The sequence below is a fragment of the Triturus cristatus genome, chromosome 9 (assembly GCF_964204655.1).
Source record: "Triturus cristatus chromosome 9, aTriCri1.1, whole genome shotgun sequence".
Taxonomy (NCBI): Eukaryota; Metazoa; Chordata; class Amphibia; order Caudata; family Salamandridae; genus Triturus; species Triturus cristatus.
This window is the reverse complement of record NC_140592.1, coordinates 992,039,879-992,061,377: the sequence shown is the minus strand read 5'-3', so window position 1 is coordinate 992,061,377 and position 21,499 is coordinate 992,039,879. Positions and strand designations below refer to the sequence as shown.

Here is a 21,499-nt window from a genome sequence, read left to right as displayed (position 1 = left end):
AGCATTGCTTAAGTAATATTACACTAGCAAAACACAACGCTCCGCTTAATGCTCAACACACACATGCTTTCCGCGATGAGTACAAACTCGTACTTCAGTAATTGTCAATGGTTCTTGCAGCTGACTCAGCAGCACTAGGCACAGTATATATTCATTTTAACATTCAACACAAAAGTTTTGGCAAGGAATTCCGAAATGGTTGAAGGAGGTATAATATGCATTTGTGTGACAATATTGATTTGTCAACCTCTCCTATACAGTTTATAAAGTTTTATATAGCGCGAACATGATCCTAGAGGGTATCAGAGTGCTTTGCATTACACCGTTCAGAAACGTTAGATGGTTGGGGGGTAATATACATACATTCAATAATCGACATTCAATACAAAAGAGGTAGACAGTGGTAGATAGGATTATGTTGCTAACAGTCCAGTCACGTATGATTTAAAGTCTTAGGATGTGAATTTGTTAATTAGATGCATTTTTACTTCTTTTTTGAAGGAGGCTCATGTCTGGGCTTCAAGTTGTATGCAGGATAGATAGACTTGCATCGCCTAATTGCTAATTTAGGAGGTTGCGGTGGACGTTTCGTGCACTTCACCTCGCGCAGGGCTGACAGAGCGACTCTGGTGATTGGTGACTTTATCAGGGACAGGAGGAAGAGTTAAGTGGTTGCCTTGAGTCCCAGACAGGCCTGCTATACAAGGTGTCCTGGCTGCAGACTGTGCACAGCTCTCGTCTGTTCCTCCCGCTGCTCTGCAGCAGAGGCCTGTAAATACCACAAGGCCTGCAGCAGCCATGTAACCTCCACATATCGTGATGCGCATGTACCCTTCAAGCATGCCTCAGAGCCAACAGTGAATACTTTGCGTTTGTACTTCGAGATGATTGTGGTCTTAAAACACACACGTGGTGCCAACGTAACTTAACCGCATAATCTTACACCAGTGGGCCTGCCACATACTCCGGAACGTCCATTGTCTTTGTGCACTTATGTTTTCCGTGGTCTCTTCCAAGCACACGCCCGCCCCTCCCCCTTACACGGTGGCGACCAGCCACTGACTTCTATTAAGGGCTAATTTACTGTTCGATCTCCAAGTTTACTTGGATCAGTACAAAAGTTATAAAATTAGAGCAAAATAAATGTTTCCGCCTTTAAGCACAAGTCGTCATCCACTCGAATATCTGGAGTTTCTTCGTCCCACTAGTAGAACCTGTAATTTGGTATCCGACTCTGACCTGATGGCGAATTCAAGCCATTCTCGCTCACATTGAAGACAGTATCAAGCACAGGACTTCGTTGTAAGTTCTCGCTTATAACCTTTGTGAGAGGGCCCTGTCCCATCAGGACTGCGAGACACCCATGGAAAAACAGCAAAGCTTTTCGAACTGGTCACATTGTGTCATTTATTTTTTCTGCATTTTTTATATAGCGCAAACTCGACCCGAAGGTATTGGACCGCTGTACATGAGCACCGTATTTACATTACACATTCAGGCACGGGAAGATGAAGTGATTTGCCCAGGATCACAGGATGTGGACGCGACCTCGAGGCTCGAACCCTGGTTTCCTGCACCAAAGTCGGCAGCGCAGCCGGGAGCGTTCCGGCCCAGGCAGAAGACCAATTAATAGTGATTTACATGCTAATGGAACCTCAGTCCTTGCGAGGTAGGTAAAAAGTGGGTCATATACCCAGTATTTACAGTGCCTATAAAGCGTAGTAGTGTCCTATTAAGCGGTAAACAAAACCCCGCTATTATAAGTAGCAGCGAATGAGTAATTATGTGGTCTCAAACGGCTAAGGTAAGGACGTGCGCTCTCCTCGGCGGTTCAAAAAAATATATGTTTAAGACGTGCAGAAAAAGCTACGCGCGCAAAGCAAAGAGTTAAAACTATGGTATTTTTTTAGCGTCTCTTTTCTAACCTGGACCTGGCGATAGCGGCGGACGGCGGGTCTTGATATAAAGTCACCGTGAAGACAAATTTAAACCTGATTATATTTTTTTCTCGGTGAGTCGAAGCCCATATGTTCTTATGCTCTAATCCACGACTCGGTGAAGGAGAGGGAAGCAGACAATAGCACTACCACTGGAGCCAGAATTGAAAGTCTGTGCCGGAGCCTAGTGCGCCCCGCAAAGTACGTCAGGCGAGGTGCCATGGAGGGGAGGGGCCCACTGATGGGGGGTCGGGGGGGGGGGGGGGGGACTCGACTCCCAGTGGTTAAGGAATTGGCTCGCAGCTGGAGCAATGTCAGGAAAAGATCAATAACATTTGTGCTGAATGTAAAACACCCGATTCTTAACAGAAATCTGTAGGAAATTTTGAGTTGAACAAAAATGCAGTTTATTCCAAAAATTTTATATTTCTAGTAAACCAATTCAAAAGAAGGGGGGGGGGGGTGCAAATGTTCCAAATGGTGGAAAGTTTAATCTAAGAGTTGCAAGTGGGGTCCAGAAGTAGTGTGGAAGATTTTCAGATCTTTTTCTCTTTTTTACCTTCAATATTTAGGCAATTTTGAGGAATGTCATGTATAGCGGATAATGTAGTCTTTGACACTAGAATGCAGTACAATTTTAAGAGGTCATTGACATAACTTTCCTCAAAATCTTTTGGATTCAGGTATTCGCAGTCCTGAACTTTACCAGTTAAAAACAAATATTTAATATGATTACATAAAGAGTTCAGGTTAATTGCCTGCTACCCATGAACAGTCAGGGTCGTACACTGTTTATTATTGAGCCCCTTGTTGGGGCATTCATCACAATACATTGCCTGTAAGGTTAACTTTGTTTTGAATGCACTGTGACTATACCAATAAAAGTATTTTATTACAAAACTGTTATATATTTATTTAGTTGCATCTATGATTATAATACCCTCATGGCAATTATTTTCAGGGAGAAAAATGAAAGTTCTCCCGAGGCCGGGCTTACATTCCCTCACCCACTAAAAAAAATTAACATAAAGGGGAGTCACAGCTTATGGCCAATAGGTCAAGGGAGCCGTGGGTCGAAAAAGTTTGGGAACCACAGCTATTTTTTTCTTAAACAAAAGAGAATAAGAGGTGATAACTTGCCAACAGGTAGGAAAGTTATAGAGCCCTGGGAGTAATCCATCTTTTAAATTTCCTGCCAATCTCAGGGTCATGTGGAAGAACAAGATGTACAACAATAGAAGAAGTGGTAAAGCAGATTAATTGCTGTAGAAATTGCTGTAGATATGGGGGTGATAAGTAATAAAGTCTTCCTAGGGAGAATAGATTACAATTCAATTACAAGCAAACATTGTCTTCCTAGTATAGATAACAACTGAGAAGCAGCATAATACCACAAGGTTTGGGTGATGTTTTTCATCATGGCCATCTCGAACATTAGAATCAAGATTTTTGCCAACACCTAGAAAGATGAGAAGTCTGGAAAGCAACTGCAATCCACTGCATCTCATTCCAAGTGTCAAACATTCCTTTGTGATTTGTGCCGTATTTATACTGGGTGTTACCATGGTTCTTAAGCAGATATTTTATAATGCAACATACATCGGGAAGTGTTCTGCAAAACAGCACTGTTTACCTACAAGCTTATTCTGCTTCATCATGTTATGTTATTGGAATTTTTAAAGCGCTCTGTTACCCTGGGTTGTCCTGGCGCTGTACGCTACCAACCGTTAGAACATCTGTGATTATTAGCTGAGATGAGCATTTAAGTGAATAGCCATGTTTTTAATCCCTTCCTGAAAAGAAGAAGCTGTGTTGAGTTTCTAAGACGGTAGGGAAGGCTGTTCCATGCCTTAGTGGCGCATGCGTTTTAGGAAGGCAGCTAAAAAATATTTCCTCACATCATGTAAAGCAAAAGCTCCTTCTTCTTGATGGAGTATCAGTTGTCTCAAAGACATTCTCAGTCTTCTCCCCCCGCAGAAAAATTAAATATGACTGAGTGAGAGGAACCGAAATCCAGCCTGCGAGTCACTGAATTAAGGTAAAATGCCAAGCAAGTAAGCTCATCCTCCTTCAGCCCTCCTGAGCCATACAAGAAAACATGGACTAATTCTGCTACCTAGCTACGCCTCAATGGATTTCCGCAAGCAGCCTTGGATAGTTCTCATCACTAAGGCCTCTATGTATGATGGGGTCAAGTAAACTCCACATATATTTAATCAATTTAAGATCTTATGCAGCACGCCTCTGTCCACTAAGTATAGGTTGAGTAGGTCAGATTTGTCAATACTGATCTTAAAACTAAACATCAAACGGTAGGCATCACAATTCCTGCACCAATTCTGGAAGACCGGAGCACTCCCAAAATTATAATTAAGTCTTGGAAAAAATCAGCAAACATGTAGAGCATGAACTTATCGGTTTTACTCCTCATCCCTTCAATAGTCTCATTGTCCCTAAAATGCACAAACAAAAGAATCACCAAAAATGGAGTGGAAAGGCCCAAAAAAAGTTCTAACAGATACTCTCATGCATCACATAACTTAACTAACAATGGCAACACATGCAGTCTAGTTGAGAAGAAAATGAGAAGCACATGCAACAATTCTCACCCTTAGTTAAACAAAGGTCAGGGTCCTTGTGGGCCCAGAAATAGACATCACAAATTAGGGAGACTAGCCCAGTCAGAGCTAGGCGGCAGTGTTCCCTTTCTGCACCAGGAAGAGTACAGTGCAGAAGACAATCAAAGCTCTACAGGATCACAATCCCGTCACAATGCTTTAAAGTTCACAACAAAGCTGTAAACAAGGACTCCCAACTCTGATGTGCATAGAGCTCTGTCCCAAAGTCTTAATGACAGGTCCACAGCCCTGAGAACACTGTTGAGTCACTAATTATTGGCTAGTGGTCAAGGTCAGAGCTCTTCCGATTGCCTCTCATCCAGAAAACAGATGACAAATTACCCTCTCCAGGTAGGCCGCCAGGGACATCGAAAAGCCCAACCAGATCAGCTTTGGGTGGCAGCTCTGGTGAAATCCTGTGCACAGCTCCAGCACACTGACTCAACCAAGTCTATCATCTGGCCAGTAACTTAATATACGCAGACCAGGACTGAATCCACATTCCACTGAAGACAAATAGTCAGCCACAGAACAACTCCACCCAATGCAGGCAACAGTAGGAAAGCAACATAATGTGTGTAAAAATGTTGGGAAAGGAAGAGGCAACGTGGGCCAGAGCAAGGAAGATGGGGGTTAGAGTAAAGGTGAAGAAGATTCATTTCGTTAGAAGAAAATTTGCATTAGGGTGGTGGAGGGGGCAGTCAGTCAAATGTAATGCTGAACAGCTTTATAAGAAAATTGTTTAAAAACATTTGATGGAAAAACAAATCTGCACACTGCAATTCAGACCTGGTGGGTCAGAATCATGTCAGTTTTTCTATTGGAGGAAGACGAAATCTAGTTTTAGTTTGAAAATAACCAAAAAAGTGTGCTTTTTAGGTCTGTTCTGACAGCACAGCTGTCACCAGAGCTTATGTGATTAACCTATAAAAAAAGCTTTCAGGAGTACTACAGAGGGGGCTTTGGTTCCGGCCACAAGTTGGAGGACAGGAGTACGTATTGATTGGGCAGAAGTTGTATGTGGTGATAAAAAAAGTGCTCATCTCCAAAAGCAGTCGGTTTTTTAGCAAGTTGGGTGAGCCAGAGCTCTTTATAAAATTTAGCTATTGTGTGGCAACAGAGAATAACCTTTAGGTCAAACACATGCCATATATCTCCCAGGTAATCATGGTGTTGATTCTTCTCTTGCGGATACATGGATTGGAGTAGGGCAGCTTGTGCGTGTGCTTTTTCTTTTGATCCCAGCGATTGGCTTGTGCGTGTGTGTTTTTCAGAAAGAGAGCACGCAATAGGCCAAAGGCGGGTGCATTGCTCCGCCCATGGCCTATTGGTGTCTATTACACGCACCAAAGGCGCGTGTTTTCAATTATCGAGCCCAGACACGGGTGCGCAAATTGAAACCACATGGCTTTTGTGGCGCGCGCGCACCACTCATTCTCTCTGAGGTAGAATGTCAAAATGGCTGTTTTTACAAGTGACCGCACAACACAAACGCGTGGCTCCCCACCGCCCCCCGGGGCAGCCGGTTCCCTGGCTCTGGATTGCTGCAGTGCTTAGCTCCGCTCCGAGTGGCCTTGCAGTGTCCCTCGCGCCGCGCTCTTCTGCAGTTACTGCTGTTGGAAACCCTGCAAGTTCAAGGGCAGTAGACCCGTCCTCCTACGACACCTACCTTTACTTGATACCATTTCTTGAACGCCCCCCACTTACAATATATTCTCCTGAATAAACTGTACTTGGGTAATGTTTCTGAAGAAATTTAACAATTCCTCCACAATTGCCTTCATTTGGGTGACTCCACATTGTCAGCAGTGTATTTTAGCATGTGCGTGGACGGTAAACAAATACACGAGTAAAAAGCCTTGCTTACCCCTCCTGAGCGACTCTCTGCTGGAGGAGGGGGAGGGGGAGGAGGGGGAGGAGGCGGTGGCGGCGGCGGCGGCACCTGCAGGGTGCAGGCAGGGCAGGAGGAGCAGGACGAGGGTCTGCAGCAGGCAGAGAGAGCACAGGGCAGCCCCGTACAGCTTCATGGCAACAACAGCACAAACGGCAGCCCCACTCCTGCAGCTTCTGCAACTTCAATGAAAGAGCATTTCTCTGTCTCGCAGCCGGGCCGGGGATTTTTTTTTTAACTGGAGAAGGAAGTGAGGTTGGGCGGGGCTACCATGTCCCGGTTTTGCATGCCAAAATAACAGCCTAGCGTGCCAGGCTAAAGAGACTCTTTAAGTGCTGGGTGCCTTTGAGTGCTGGACGATTAGCAGGATCACCGGTAGATGTCTGGGACCAACGAGGCCGCCACAAGATGTGGAGGTGACAGGGAGGGTTGTTGCCTCTCGCGCCCCGAATACACCTAAACTGCAAAGTGGAGAAGAGAGGGGCAGCTAATTGCAATCTCCCCGCATGGGGGCAATGCAGGCCACATCGGCATTCTTTTTAGCTGTTTTTTGGGGGTTTCTGTCTCTAATCTGCCTGACATTTGCATTAGCAGTATGCATCCCGTCCTAGCTAGGCACAGACCTCTTTGACCCACTTAGGAAGGGCCTATAGCACAGACGTCCTGCGAATACGGGATGAGGGGTTTCTGCATGCCAACCTTTGAAAGAGGGAAGAGAGATATTTTCAAAAAACACAAATCATGGGATTAGGATTGTATTTTCTCCATTGACTTGGACTTAAGTGAGGGCAATTCAGGCGGATGGAAGCGGGCGGGTTAAAAAAAAGACCAGGGTTCCTTCTGAATCTAGTGTATTGGCAAATAGGAGGCAAACTACATTTCAGGAAGAGGGTGTCCGCTGTACAATTCAGGAGTCTTAACAGCCCTAACTGGCTGCCTGGGAAGAAATAAAACAGGCGTCTAGAACAGAACGTGGGAGATGAATAAAATAATCAGGTGAATGTATTCTGCTAATTGATTTTTATTGAAGCAGGTGCAATTTTAACAAGCATTCAAAATGCAATAGATCTCGCCTTTGACTAAGTTAAAGCCATTTGCTTTGCTAATGGTATGGTATAGCAAAGCAAATGGCTTTAACTTAATAAAAGGCAAGACGTAATGCATTTTTAATGCTTGTACTGATCAGTGGCTGGGTGCAAAGAGGGGCATTATTATAATAACGCATCGTTCGTTAAGATTGGCGTTTCTTTGAGTCTAAAGACTTTTTTATAGCAGTTACCTTTATATCCCACTCACTTGTATCTTTACATGCAGTAGCCAGATGCTAAAATGTTGTTAGAATACAGGCAGAAAACTGCAGCATTTTAAGTTGCATTCCCTTTTGGGTGTTGTGTGTGTTTACTGTGCATCACTGCAATAAAACCTCTCTCGTTACATAGAGCAACCGCAGTTCAGTTGTGTATCCTTATGTAGTGCACAGATGGTACACTTTAGGGTATGCTTTATTTTTTTTATAAATTTGCAGTAGCTGCATCTCTTCTTCCTCAGCTTGCTTAGCTGGCAGAATGTTGTTGCAGTATTGGCTAGGAGTTGGTTATAGTGGAGCCGTGTTTCTTTCCGTTAAACAATGAAGTGACATTCATACGGCCAAAATTCAGGATGCTGCCTCCCTGCCAACATTTTAGGCATCCTTTTTTTAAAGTCAGGAATATTCCGTTAAAACAGCTGTTGTAAGGTATTACTTCCCACTAAAGAGACTGAACTGTGATATTCATGTGCTCAATGCAGCCATGGGCCTTCTGAATCAATGTAAATAATTGCAGTGTATAGTACCTAATGTTCTATATGCGATTTGTCTTAAACTAATAATTGCCATTGGATCATTGTGTGCGGTCTCACTCTAATGCCTGTTTAAAACAAGCATTTACAGTGCAATAGGTCTTGCATTAGTGAAAGTTTGAGATATTGGCGTTGCCTTATTATTCGCAACGCAAAAAGCTCAAACATTAAGTAATGCGAGACCTATTGCATTGCAAATGCTTGTTCTTTCTAATTCCTAGTTCTAAGATGTAGAGGCTGGAGAACCTTTTGTAAAGGTCCTCAGCTCCCAAATGTTATTTTATTCATTTTAAATTGATTTCATTAAAAAATGCATTCTAATATTAAATCCAATTTACTTCTAATTTAACATGTTTATGTGAAATGAATGTACTTATTTATTACGCTGTCATTTTAAATGACCCTTCCCTGAACCCTTCAACGCTCTTAACTACTCCTTAATGATTAGCCCCTGGACCCTAAAAACCGCTACCACTACCCTTCTCTGAACCCATACTACCCCAAATAGCTACCCTTCCTTAAACAGTAAAACCCCAAGCTTAGCTTGATGCCAACCATCCTTGAAACCCAGGAACTCCTATTTACTCTTAACTTATTCAGAGATTAACCATAGAATCCCTTACTACTGCTTAATGCTACCCTTCCCTGAACCCAAAAACATTTTACTACACCTTAAGGCTAGCCTTTCCTAAATACTAATAATAGCTACTACACCTTAGTGCTAACCACACTTAGATCCTCTAAACACCTTACCACCCTGTGCAGCTAACCACCTCTGAACCCTACAAATATGTACTACCTATACTGCTACCCATCTCTGAACCCTAAAGATTGTTCTACCCCTTAAGGCTACCAATCCCTGAACCATTAACAAAATCCTTATTATCCCTTAACCTTGAAAAACCCTTACAGCGACCTTTCCATGAACCATACAAACTCTTGCTAACTCTTAATGATGCCACTATCTGAACTCTACAGACCATTAGTACCCCTTAGCGCTACCTGTCCATGAACCCTAAAATATCCTTACTGCCCCTCAATGCTACCCTTCTCTGAACCTTGAAAACCCCTTTCTACACCTAAAAGTAGCCCTTCTCTGACCCGTAAGCATTTCGTACTACCCCTTTTTTTTTTTTATAAACCTTTTTATTGGATTTTAACATGTTACAAGTCATACAGTAATCCGCTTAATCATTTCGGTAGCACAAATTACCAATATCAGCTTTATGACAAGGGAAGCGGAGTAAGCAGTCACATAGTGTATTCGTTGGTGGAGGAGGGGTATCCCTCCCACCTTCTCCGCCGGAGGTGCCAGAAGGCATCGGGCGGCATTTAGTAGTAGAATTACCGCCGTTCTCCGACCCATATGCTTATCTCTGATCCAAAACCCCCGTGTAGGGTATCATTCATAGATAATCCAGTTTTCAAACTAAACTTGGGGGTGTGTAACTTGTGAAGTATGGGGTCGGGGGGAACAGAAAACATGGGTCAGTGTAGAGGGGTCCCATATCAGTACGCTAGCAATGTGCACTTTACCTACTCTTGGCCAATGCTATGATTCCGGGGGGATTACCTGGGTGGAGCTGTCGTCGCATGGATGGGGGGGAGGGGGGGTGGAAGACTGGACACGTGCGCGGACTGGGATGCAGGTGAATCTGGTGTCGCCTGGGGGTTTTGCGCGTGCTCGGTGTCATTTGTGTGCACTTGTCTAAAGTCTTGTAGGAGTATCGCCCATTCTAATGAGATAGGTCGCCGCCGTATACCACGGGCCTCCTCTTGCTGAATAAGATCTTCCTCGGCTGCGGCCCACTTCTGCACCGCCCCCACACCATGCAGCTATTGGTGGCCCCTCTGCCGCTTGCCAATGCATTGCCACACCGCGCTTGGCCGACAGCACGTCTAGCAGGGCAAATTTGGTCTCTGCTTTCTTCCGTTTGTTGCGTTTAAAAATGCCTAGGGCACATGCCTCCCATGTATGGAAGTCTGTGAGACCTGTGACTGTCTGCATGGTGGTGTGCACCGTCGTCCAGAGGGTTTGTATCACTGGGCATGACCAAAACCTATGAGCAAATGTGGCTTCAGGGGTGTGACATCGGGGGCAGTCAAAGTGGGATGTCGGGTAGAAGCGTTTGAGCCGCGCCGGTGTGATATAGGCTCGGTGTAATATGTTGAACTGGATGTTTTTGAACCTCTGATTGCGGGACACTTTTTTGTGGTGTTCTAGGGCCATCCGCCATTCACGATCATGAAGGGCGCGTCCGAAATCATCCTACCAGCGGAGCCGTAATCGGGTTAGCGGTACCTGTGTGAGTTCCATAATGGATTTGTAGATCCATGTGATGTGGTGCCTGCCCGCCCCCATGCGTAATAGTGTGTGCAGCACCGGGTGAGTATTGGGTTCCCCGTTCCAGAGGTCCCAGGTCCGCTCACAGTTCGCTATCAGCTGCCTATGCAATAGGAATTGGCCGGCTGGAAGCCCGGTTTCTTCGACTAGGGCTGCGAACGGGATCAATTGGCCGTCGGAAAACAGGGCCTCTGTTTCCGTGAGTTGGCATTCGGTCCAGATTCTAAGCTCTCCCGCGGTGTAGAACCCACGCCCCTTAGGGAGGCCAGCCAACAGTAGTAATGGGGAATACAATGGTGCTCCCTTGGACATGCGGTGAACGCACATGGTACAGGCTCTGGCTGCCTTGACCATCAGCGGATGGGCTGGATCGGGTCTGGTGCCTGGTAGCAGCATTCGGGTCTGCTCTGGGACCGTCACTTGTCTGTCCTGGGACACCGTTTCCCCAAGGTTGTGATGCGCCGTCCACCGCGATATCCACTGCAGCTGCGCCGCCAGAAAATAGACTTCAAAAGATGGGGCGCCCATCCCTCCCTGATCGCGGGGCAGCTGCAGTGCCGAAAGGGCCACTCTGCTGCAGCCCCTCCCCCATATCAGGGAAATTAGTAATGAATTGAGCTCCTGGAAGAAGGCCCGTGGCGGAACAACTGGAATATTGGTGAAGTAATATAGAAGCCGGGGTACCATAATCATTTTAGATAAGGCTACCCTCCCAATGGGGGCCAGGGGTTGGGTCCGCCAGAAAGCAACTTGACTTTTAAGTCCCCGGAGGGCCCGATAGTGGTTGCCCTCCAGGAGGTCTCGGGGCTCATGATAGAGTCTGACGCCCAAGTACCGCGGGGCGTCGCCCGTCCATGCCAGCGCGGCGTCTCCGATATGTATCTCCCTATGCGGGGTGTTCGGATGCAGGGGGTAGAGAGAGGATTTCTGCTAATTCACCCGGAGTCCCGCAGCTCTCTTGAAGTATGCGAGTGTGGCCCAGAGGGTGATGAGGTCCGCTGTGATGTCTCTAAGGTATATAAGGAGATCATCCGCATACAGGGAGATGCAATGTGTGCGACCTCCCAGAGGGATGCCCCATTGCTCGCCCACCTCCCGCAGCCTAGCCACCAGAGGCTCCATAGCAAGAGCAAATATGACTGGGGAAAGGGGCACCCCTGATGGGTGCCATTCATGATCGGGATGGGAGAAGATACGGAGCGGCCTATTCTGACCCTTGTGGTGAGATCCGTGTATAAAAGCCGGGTGTACGCCGTAAATTGGGACCCCATGCCCACCCTCCGTCGAAAAGGTGTTGCCACGCCAGGGTGTTGAACGCCTTCTCCGGATCCAGCACGAGGCACGCCACCCTCGAGAACTTGCCCCGTACCCCATCCTGGACCTGGTGCACTAGTCTGGGGAGTATGTCAGTCAATCTGTCTGCTAGGATCCTTCCCAGGATTTTACAATCCGTGGTCAGGAGGGTGATAGGTCAATAGGAAGCTCGGAGCAGAGGATCCCGATCGGGCTTGGGGAATGTTACCAATACCGATTCTCGCATCGATTGAGGGAGGAGTCCCATTTCTAGCGCCTCCCGAAAGGCTGTGTCAAGCCGCGGGACTAACTGCTGGGAGAACGTGAAATACAGTTCCATCAGGAACCCGTCATGACCCGGAGCCTTGTTTTTGGCCAGGTGGTGTATGGCAGATTTGATTTCCGCTGGCGTGATCGGGTTATCTAACGTCTTACGTTCCTCGTCCGTGAGTTGGATTATGGTACGCGATGTCAACATGTTACGAATGTGTTGCCCCCTGTCTGGCCTTGGCTCCCTATAGAGCATGGCATAGTAGTCATGGAAGGCATCTAAGATATCAGCTTGCGCATGGACTACCCCCGCGGCGTTTCGAATACTAGTGATTGGTTGTGTGTGCGTGTCTTGGCGGATGAGCCAGACCAATAAGGCGCCTGCGCGGTTACCTTCGCTGTGGACTCTGGTGGTGTACGTGCGGAAATTATACCGGCGCAGATCAGCACATGCCTCTTCGTATTTGCTTTTTGCCTCCGCCAATAGTGTGGGGGGGGGACTCCTGTTGGTCGGCCGCTTTAGAGAGCCTAGCTACTTGTTGTTCTGTGGTCTGCACTGCTCTTTCTAGTGTCTGCTTCACTCATGTGATTTGTCTGATGCATGCTACTCGTAGGACTACTTAGAACGCGTCCCATTCTAGGGCACTTGTCGAGGTAGTGGCTGTGTTTTCAGCGAAGTAGTGTTAAATGGTTTCTGACTGTTCGTGTTTGAACACTGGGTCCAGAAGGCAGTCCCAGGAGAGGCGCCACGTGGGGATCGGCGGCGTTGGGGGTTGCCACACTAGTGTTAAAGTGTGCGCGTCGTGATCCGAAATAACCCTGCCCAAGTAGTCCGAGTGCCTGATGCTGGAAATGAGAGACTGTGTGCACATAAAGAGGTCCAGACGGACTCGTAGGTCGTGTGGTATCGAGTGAAATGAGTATATTTTGGAGGTCGGGTGCGTGTGCCTCCATGCGTCCACCAGGGACCAGTGGGCAGCCCAAGCACGGAATGCGACTGATTGTGCATGGGTTGGGGCGCGCGCGGCAGGGGGGTTGGAGCTGTCCAGTGTGAGGTCCAAGGAGCAGTAGTAGTCCCCTCCCAGTATCCACGGGGACTGTGTGTATCCCGCTAACGCGCATGTCAGGGTTCCCCAAAACGGTGCCTGATCTACATTTGGGGCGTATACACTGCCTACAAGGAGGGGCAGCCCATCCAACAACCCTTCTAGTAGCGCATAGCGGCCCTCAGGATCCACTCGTTTGCCCGGTTTCACGAAAGGGCACTCCGGGCTGGATCCAAATGAGCGCTCCTCTCGCGAAAGCGGAGTAGGTCGTGCCGCAGAAGGTGCCCCGCCACTTCTTCTGGAGTTTGCGCAGTTCCTTCCCCGTGAGGTGGGTCTCCTGAAGGGATATGATCTGTGCCTGCTGTCGCTTGATGTACGCATAGATCGCATAGCGCTTCCGGGCTGTGTGCATCCCCCGCACGTTTAGGGTTAAGAACTGGAAGTCTGTGTGTGCCATAGTAGAATCGAAATTGGGTCGTAGTTGCGTTCTATTCCCAAGAGAGGGGAGCCTCCTTTCACTAGCCAGTGGGTGGCATGTGCATAACTAGTTGGGGATGTATGTGCTTGCCCCTGTCCCCTATCTGGGGAGTAAGCAGAGATCATGGCGAATGGAGTGGGTAAACTGAGAACTGGGGTCGGGAAACAGTCCCAACACTGGGGACATATCGCTGGAGGCCATACGTCCAAACTGACGCTCTGGAAGAAGGAGAGTGTCAACAAACAATTAACAACCTTGGGGCTGGTGGTTTGTGTATGCGAAGGTGATCCATGGACGGGTTCTGGAAGGATCACTGTGCGTCATGTGGTCCCTGACTGCTGCTGGGCTGTGGTGTACAAGTAGTATGAGAGACCTACCAGTGTATGTGGGGGGTTTCACCCTCGATCAGCTGTGAGCTGGGTCGCCCAGTGTCCATTCGCTACTAGAGTCCTATTACCGAGTCTCCCTTGCAGCCTCGGTGTCGTGAACCTGCGTGAATCCTACCCCATAAAATCTGCTGTCTGGGGGGGTGACCTGCGGCAGGGTGACGGAGTCTCCCTTGGACGACGCTCAGTCACTGTCCTCCTCGCCCGTGGAGAAAAACAGGCGCGGGGGTCTGTCCATGTCATCTGAGGGCAGGGAAGCCTGCAACGCCGATACGGCCCGGAGAGCGTCCCGGCGCTCCTGCATAATCTGCTCTAGATCAGCAGAGTCAAACGCCGGGCTCCTTGCCAGAATGTCCCTGCCATTGTGGCCCTTATTGGGGTTGCGTTTTCTGGGCCTAAGCGCCCTATTCCTCTGTCCTCGCTCCATTCCTGATCAGGGCTGCTGCGGGCAGTGCATGTCCGCCCAGTCTCTCGCCTCCCCCGCACACGTAAAAAATAAGGTTGAGTCTTTGTAGACGATTCTGAGTCTTGCAGGAAATAAAAGGGAGTACTGGATATTGTTTGCCCGCAGCCGCCGCTTAACCTCCAGAAAGAGCGATCTTTGCTGCTGTACTGCCCTCGCGTAAACCGGGAAAACATCACTTGTTTGTCCTCGACTCGGAGGGGGCCGGTTCGTCTAGCGGCCCTAAGCACAGCATATCGGTCCCTAAAATGTAGAAACTTTGCGAGCATCGGTCGTGGGGGTGCTCCGGGTTGGGGTCTGCGCGCCGGGACTCTGTGAGCGCGTTCAATGGAGAAGAAGGCTAACCTGTCCGCAGCTGGGGTAAAGGACTTCAGCCATGCCTCCATGTGACCCAACGGGTCTTTTCCCTAAATCCCCTCCGGTAATCCGAGCACCCGTATATTACAGCGCCTGGACCGGCCCTCCAGATCCACCACGCGCTCCTCCATTATAGACAGGCGGTTTAGGACATCCCGAATTGTCTTCTGCTGGTCTTTCATTGCAGGCCGCAAGTCCGCCATGATCTTACCCCCTTCGTTGACCCTATCAGCCAGCTTCCGGTGGTCATCTTTGATGAGGGAGATGTCGGTCGTCAAAGTGCCAAGCCTCTCCTCCATTGACACTCGAGAAAGTTCGATGGCTGCTAACACTCAGTCAAGCTTATCCGATATGGACAGGTCGGAAGGGGTCACTGCCAGTGTGGCCCCAGTCTTGGATTGTGACATGTTTTTGGGCACAGTCTCTGGTACCGTGGTGGTCTGTGTGTCTCTAGGTTTCCCCATCGTGGCACCCGTACTGTCCAGTCGCGCTCGGGTCCGCGCAAATTGGGGGTCGAGATTATCGTGTGTCACGTGGGGCCGCTGTTCCTTCTGGGGTAAGTTCTGGGTGCTGCGCGCTCCCCAGCGAGCGCTTCCGCCAGTCGGTCTGAAGGCGACCCCCACTCCGTTGCGTGCTGCGGCAGGCACCGCGTAGGTTACACTGTGGGGGATCACTGTTGCTGGCACTGGTACCCCCCTCCTTCTCTCTCCACCGTCCTTGGCAATGAGTACTTTCAACAGCCTGGAGTAGTTGTAGTTCCCTCCCATTATCAGTTCAAGCCCCAAATGCCTTGCGGTGATATTGATGAGTAGGTAGTTGGAGGGGCAGGCTATCAGTCCTGGTGTCGAGCGGGCTGCCACTTCGCCATGCTATGGCCAGGCAATAGGTACTGATGGGCTGTGGCGGTGGTGAAGGGTGCGCCCCACACCCCCCGGTATCAGGTGGCCCGGGGGGGGGGGGGGGGGGGGGGTGGTGTTTAAAACCCGCCACTCAACGCCTGTAGGGTGCTGCCGATCCATCCAGTTTTGGCCGTGCCCGCTTTCTCCCTGTAGATGCTCACCGGTCACCACCGCCGGGCGCCATGTAAGAGGCAGGCGAGCTCGGCTGAAATGGCGGCCCAGCGTCCTACTGCACGGGGGGCAGGGAGTCAGCCTGCAATCGCTTGCCTTCTGTGATAAAGCACCCCTCTGCTCGCCGATCTTATTCAGCCATTACGTTTCCCAATGTGTCCGATCGCTGTTGCGCACCGCTGTGGTCGCGGTCGGGACTTTTCAGGGCCGCCTGCTGTTCGTAGTGACTGCCGGTGGGTGGGCTAACGATTGCTGCCGGGTGTGCGGGCCGCCTACGATCTTTGTGGCCTGGCCCTGCAGACCTTGCACGCGGTTGTCCGGGTCTGGAGCCCTCTAGGATACCAGGATACTTGGATGACGGGCGAGAGCCCGGGTGGCCGCCATCTTGTCATCAAATGACGGGCTCTCGGAAGGCTGCAATTTGCAGTTTGCTCGAAATCCACAGTGTAACAGTCGAGGAAACGGTGCTAGATGCCCCGTGAGTTCCGGTCACTAAACGACCGTTTTGCGGCTGGGATCGACGCTGTGAAACAGACACAATCCCCGTCTGCCTTGGAGCCTCAGCAAAACACGTCCACCATTGCAGCCGGCTTGGCCACGCCCTCTCAAATCCACGTTCTCTTAACCTTAGGAATTACTTTCTACCTCTGAATGCTACCCTTCTCTGAACCATAAAAACCATTTACCACTCCTTAATACTACCCTTCCTGAAACCCTAAAAAACCCTTGACACTACATTTTTCTCAACACTACAAACCCTTTACTCCCCTTTAACACAACCCTTTCTTGAACTCTAAAATCCCCTAACTGTGGTGGACAGAAGGAAAATGTGAATGGCTGAATAACTAATGAATGACTGAAGCAGGCCCACCCATTGCCCTCGGATGTATGCTGTGGTGGGTGGATATAAATTGTGAATAGCACAATAACTTATCAATGACTGAAATGGGCTGGCACATGGGCCCATGCTGTGGTGGGAACGACCAGCAATATGCCTTATTATGTGTGTTGCAAGCTTAAAGTATTATTTTTTCTTCTTTTAGCTTCTTCATGAAAATTGTCAAAATCACAGCGCGAAGACAGTAAGTCCTTTTACCCTTTTTTGTGCCCCAAATGGATTTCATTACTACTTTCTAACTTGTACAGCACTCTAACTTTCAGCTCATATCACTAACATGCAAACATACAAACACCTATGAGTACCTCTGCATTTACTTAGGATGTAGTACTTTAGGAGGAACATTTTAGACAGTTAACAGAGATGGCATCTTGACGGTTGACTGTTTCACAGGCCCCATCTTGAATAACAGAGGAGAGCTCCGAGGCAGGTTCCAATAGTGATATAGACTCTAAGGGAGAGGATTATGGAGCAAAATCTGAAAAATTATTTTTCAGATGATGGAATTCCATCTGATGACGACTTATCATCAAGTGATTCAAAGAACATGTCCATGGCATTTATGATGTCCTTTGCATGTACAATCCGTGCAGTTGAGAGACAGTGGCAAAGTAGCACAATGGGGAGTGCAGGCAGGTTCTGCATTGAGCACAAAGAGTGCTCACTTGACAGCTCCCAAATTAGATCAGCCAAAAAATCCCCAGACTTCCTAAAAGAAACTGTACCAAATTAAATTGTGTTCCGAACAGTCTCAATGGGAGAATGGGGGTTTTCTGGCGTCTGATTCTAGGACACACCGGAGGATTCGCGTTCTGAGGAATGGACAAGCAAATGCATCCGAAGACATAAGCAACTATCTCACACAAGAAATAGTTGGATTAAGCTCAGCGAGTGTGTTAAAAGGGCATTAAAAACAAGTCTTCTGCCATGGAGAGATAGTAATAAGGGCTCATTCAGCATATGCCCAGTATTAGTTAGGACTCCAAGTGAAACTAGGACAATTAAGAGATAGTTGAACTTCACCTAGGCCTATTTTCATAGAGATCTTTTGTAGGTTGAAGGCAAATGGTCAATATAGGAGTCACACACAGATCATCGCAACCACCGATACTTATAGTTCACAACTGCAGCCTGTTTGCCACCTTCACCCTCAGTCAAAACAGGGCACATGATCAGTCTGCCATATTACAAGTGCATTACAATCAATGCATTGCACACCAGTAGACAGGACATGAGACAAGTTTTTGTCAAAGTACCCTATCTGCCAAATCGTAAGGCCCTTAGTCTTTCTGCAAATACTCTTCAGGAAACTTACGAGAGGCTATCCCTGCATCCTCACTCAGTTTTCGAATGTAGTTATGTTCACATAATCTGATGCAACGGCCAACTAAGACATCTTCAAACATTTCCAACTTACTGTCACACACTGCAAAGAGTTAGATTTTGCACAGTGAGTGCAATGAAGGCACATGAAAGACAAATCTTTGACAGGGAGGCATTAGTGAAGGGTCTAGAATTAGAACTTAAAGTGTGACGTGAACATATAGGCAAACATAGACATTTTTTCATAGGACATACATACAGTGAGACACAGATGAAGGCATCGAAATCTGATAATGACTGGCAGTACGTTTTTAATCAGGAGTATAGGAATATCGGGTGGTAGGAATTTTGGAGATCCCCGTGGATTCTGGAACTTAACCTCAGAGACACGATAGGAAAATGGGTGATTTTAGCCAAAGTTGAGGGCATTGTGGGTAGGAAAATCTAGTGGGATCCACAAAAGTCATGTCTTCATGGACTGTCCTGGGTGTTGAGTTTGTAGAAATATCTGGGTTTTGGTAGCTATCGCTCGGTGTCGGCCGACCCTGGCCTAAATTCTGCAGGTACTAACATCACCAAAAAGTGGTGTTTTTCATACCAAGAATCTGATGTCTCCACCGTTTTAGGGGGTTTCTTTTCATATGCAGAAGAAACAGCCATACAAATAGGGTGACTTTTTTTATCTGGACAAATGTGGGAACACTGAACAGTAGAAAATTATTACTACCAGTTGGCTTCCAACTGTATGCCAGTGTGCAAGAAAGAACACATTTTGCTAGGATGCGTACCCTGAATTCAAGAGTTGTACATTCAGCTACTATTCCTAAACTCAGCATATAGGGTAGATTGAAAAATAAACTTTAAAAAAAACTAGGTTTTCTCCATACCTGTAGGAAGTTGGCTCTTTATATAATGTACCAAAAAGAGGTATACTGTGTAGAGTCATGGTATCCCTTATGAGTGGATAGGTGCTCGCTTTAATAATCCCAAGGAGCTCTTCTTTTGGTAGTGTGGTTGAGCAGCCTTAGGCTTATCAAGGAGGAGTAATAGACATTTGCTGCACACACACAGTCAATCAGGGGATCCATACCAATATAGACACGTATTAACACAGCCAATAGGTCTCGCCTTTAGGACCTTTAAAGTGTTCAGCCATGCAGCACATTATCCTGGTTGCTGTGCCACCAGGGATTGAAGAGCTATACAATTACTACACACTAGGTCATGCAGTGTGATTCGGGAATACATGCTTGCCTCAGGAAACATTTTTGGACACATTTCAAGGCTTTTTAATGCACACACTGGAAGATAAGTGCCTCGATGCACGTCAACAGCTCTATAACAATCTGTGATGTGACTGCATTACTAGAGTATTGAACAGCCTATAAAAACAAGCATTTGCAATGCAATTGGTCTCGCCTTTGGGACCTTACATGTATTTAGCTATGCAGCACATTAGCCTAGGTGCTGAAACATCTACTGTTCTTTAACATGGAGGGAAAGCAAGCACCAAACTGCGAAACATGCCAGGTATGGAAATACATGGAGAGAAATACTGCCCATCAGCGGGAAATTGTATTCTCCAAAGCTCGGTCTTCTACGGGTGCTCGTTGAATACAAGTTTCTATGGCCTGGAATCTAGGAAATGCTAAATTGATTCTGGTATTTTACTGACCTCTGCTGGTGGTTTTCTGTCAAGAAAGTTAAATAGAGGATGTTGCCAGAAAAATAAAAGAAGAAAGTACCCAAGTAGAAAGCATTTCTGGTATTTTACTGACCTCTACTATCAAGACAGTTAATTAGAGAGAGTTGTACAAGCAGAAAGCAATTCTAGTATTTTACTGACCTCTCGACTGGTCGTTTTCTATCAAGACAGTTAAATAGAGGCAGTTGAACAGAAAAAAAAGTCCGTAAGCAAAGGCAGAAGCAGTCAAGTCCTAGGGTGATCTCCAGATACCACAAAGTCCATACAACAGATCTTCCAGACAGTGGAAGTGCTGTCTAGGCTCGACCTAAAAAGTAGTGAAGAACTTTCCAATGGCGGAGACGTCACATCCCTCCTTCCCCAGGCCTCTATTTGCCAAGTACGCTTCTCCAGAGTTTTCCATTTAAAGCACTGCTCGCACCATCCGTTTACCAGCAAGCCCCTGGCCCCGCCCTGCGTCCCAGGCCCCTGGGTATAGGAGCACTGGACATTGCAACAACTGAATGGAGAGGAGTCGGCCTAACGGCTAGGGAGGTCAACCTCGAATCTGCGGAACTGGGTTTGAGTCTCGGCAATGACGCTGAACATCCTGTGATTCTGGGCAAATCACTTAATCTCCCTGTGCCTATCAAAAATGAATGTGTCCTCATGTAATACAACTGGTGCTATGTAAAGCGCTCTGATACCCGATTTGGGTCAAGTTTGCGCTATATAAAACTCTGTAAAAAACAAAAAATGCTCCCATCTGTCAGGTAAAAGTGAAATAATGAATAACCAGGGACGGCCTCTGCATCACTTAATCTCCGCAAACCTAAAAACAAAAAAATTAACCTGACCTGTAATGTAACTAGCTCTTTTGTAAAGCACTCCATTACCTGCAGGTCAGTTGAGCTTGCACTCTATAAACATCCCGTCAAAAACATATCTGACCTTGTGTAATGTAACTAGCACTCATGTAAAGCGCTTCAACAGCTTTGGATTGCTCAAGTGCACATTATATAATAAAAAATGTCTCACAGTCCCTGGGGAGCTGCTGCAAATGTGCTTTGAAATTAGAGCTCTGAGAGGAGGCGGATGACAGGAAGAGGCAGTAGGGCGAACATGCAGCGTCATGGGAGGGACGAATGCTGCTCCCCTTTGTCAGGTAGAGGGGAAATAATTAATAAACAGGGGTGTGTCGGCATCACTTAATCTCTGCGCACCTAAATATTAAAAAAATGTACCATAACTGCCACTTTTGTAAAGCAAAAGGGGGATGGGAGCACACTGTCCTCACATCCCATCACGGTTCGCCCCCTTGCATTATGGTGAATGCAGTTAACAATTAGAGCTTACTTGAATGTTAGTAGCCGTAATTCACCAAAGATGGTGCAGGTAGCAATGTTCATCTCTAGATGCATGTTTCTGGATTTCATCCTTCACCAGTAGAGCACAAAAATGTATTTCATCAAGGGTAGCTGAGAATGCTTCAAAAGTCCTCTCAGGTCTCGGTACCTCTCATAGTCGCATCTCCAAAAGCATGTCAGCTCACTGGCTCAAAGGATTCCGTTCGCTCAAGTTCATATTATATAAACAAGCATC

General features: G+C 47.4%; 1 protein-coding gene across 8 annotated transcripts in view; it reads right to left on the bottom strand.

Annotated features, from left to right (window-relative positions):
* SEL1L (SEL1L adaptor subunit of SYVN1 ubiquitin ligase) overlaps positions 1-21,499 on the bottom strand; it is a 379,824-nt gene that overhangs the window by 339,334 nt on the left and 18,991 nt on the right. For 2 of the 8 annotated variants that reach the window (XM_085626594.1, XM_085626595.1), the window contains exon 1: positions 6,423-6,650. The exons of 4 other annotated variants lie outside the window; for them this stretch is intronic. In XM_085626594.1, coding sequence (XP_085482720.1) covers positions 6,423-6,582 — 160 coding nt within the window. In that variant the 5' untranslated portion in view covers positions 6,583-6,650. Of the gene's footprint in view, positions 1-6,422; positions 6,652-21,499 lie in introns of those variants that run through there. 2 more of the 8 variants (XM_085626597.1, XM_085626596.1) reach the window with 2 other exon arrangements.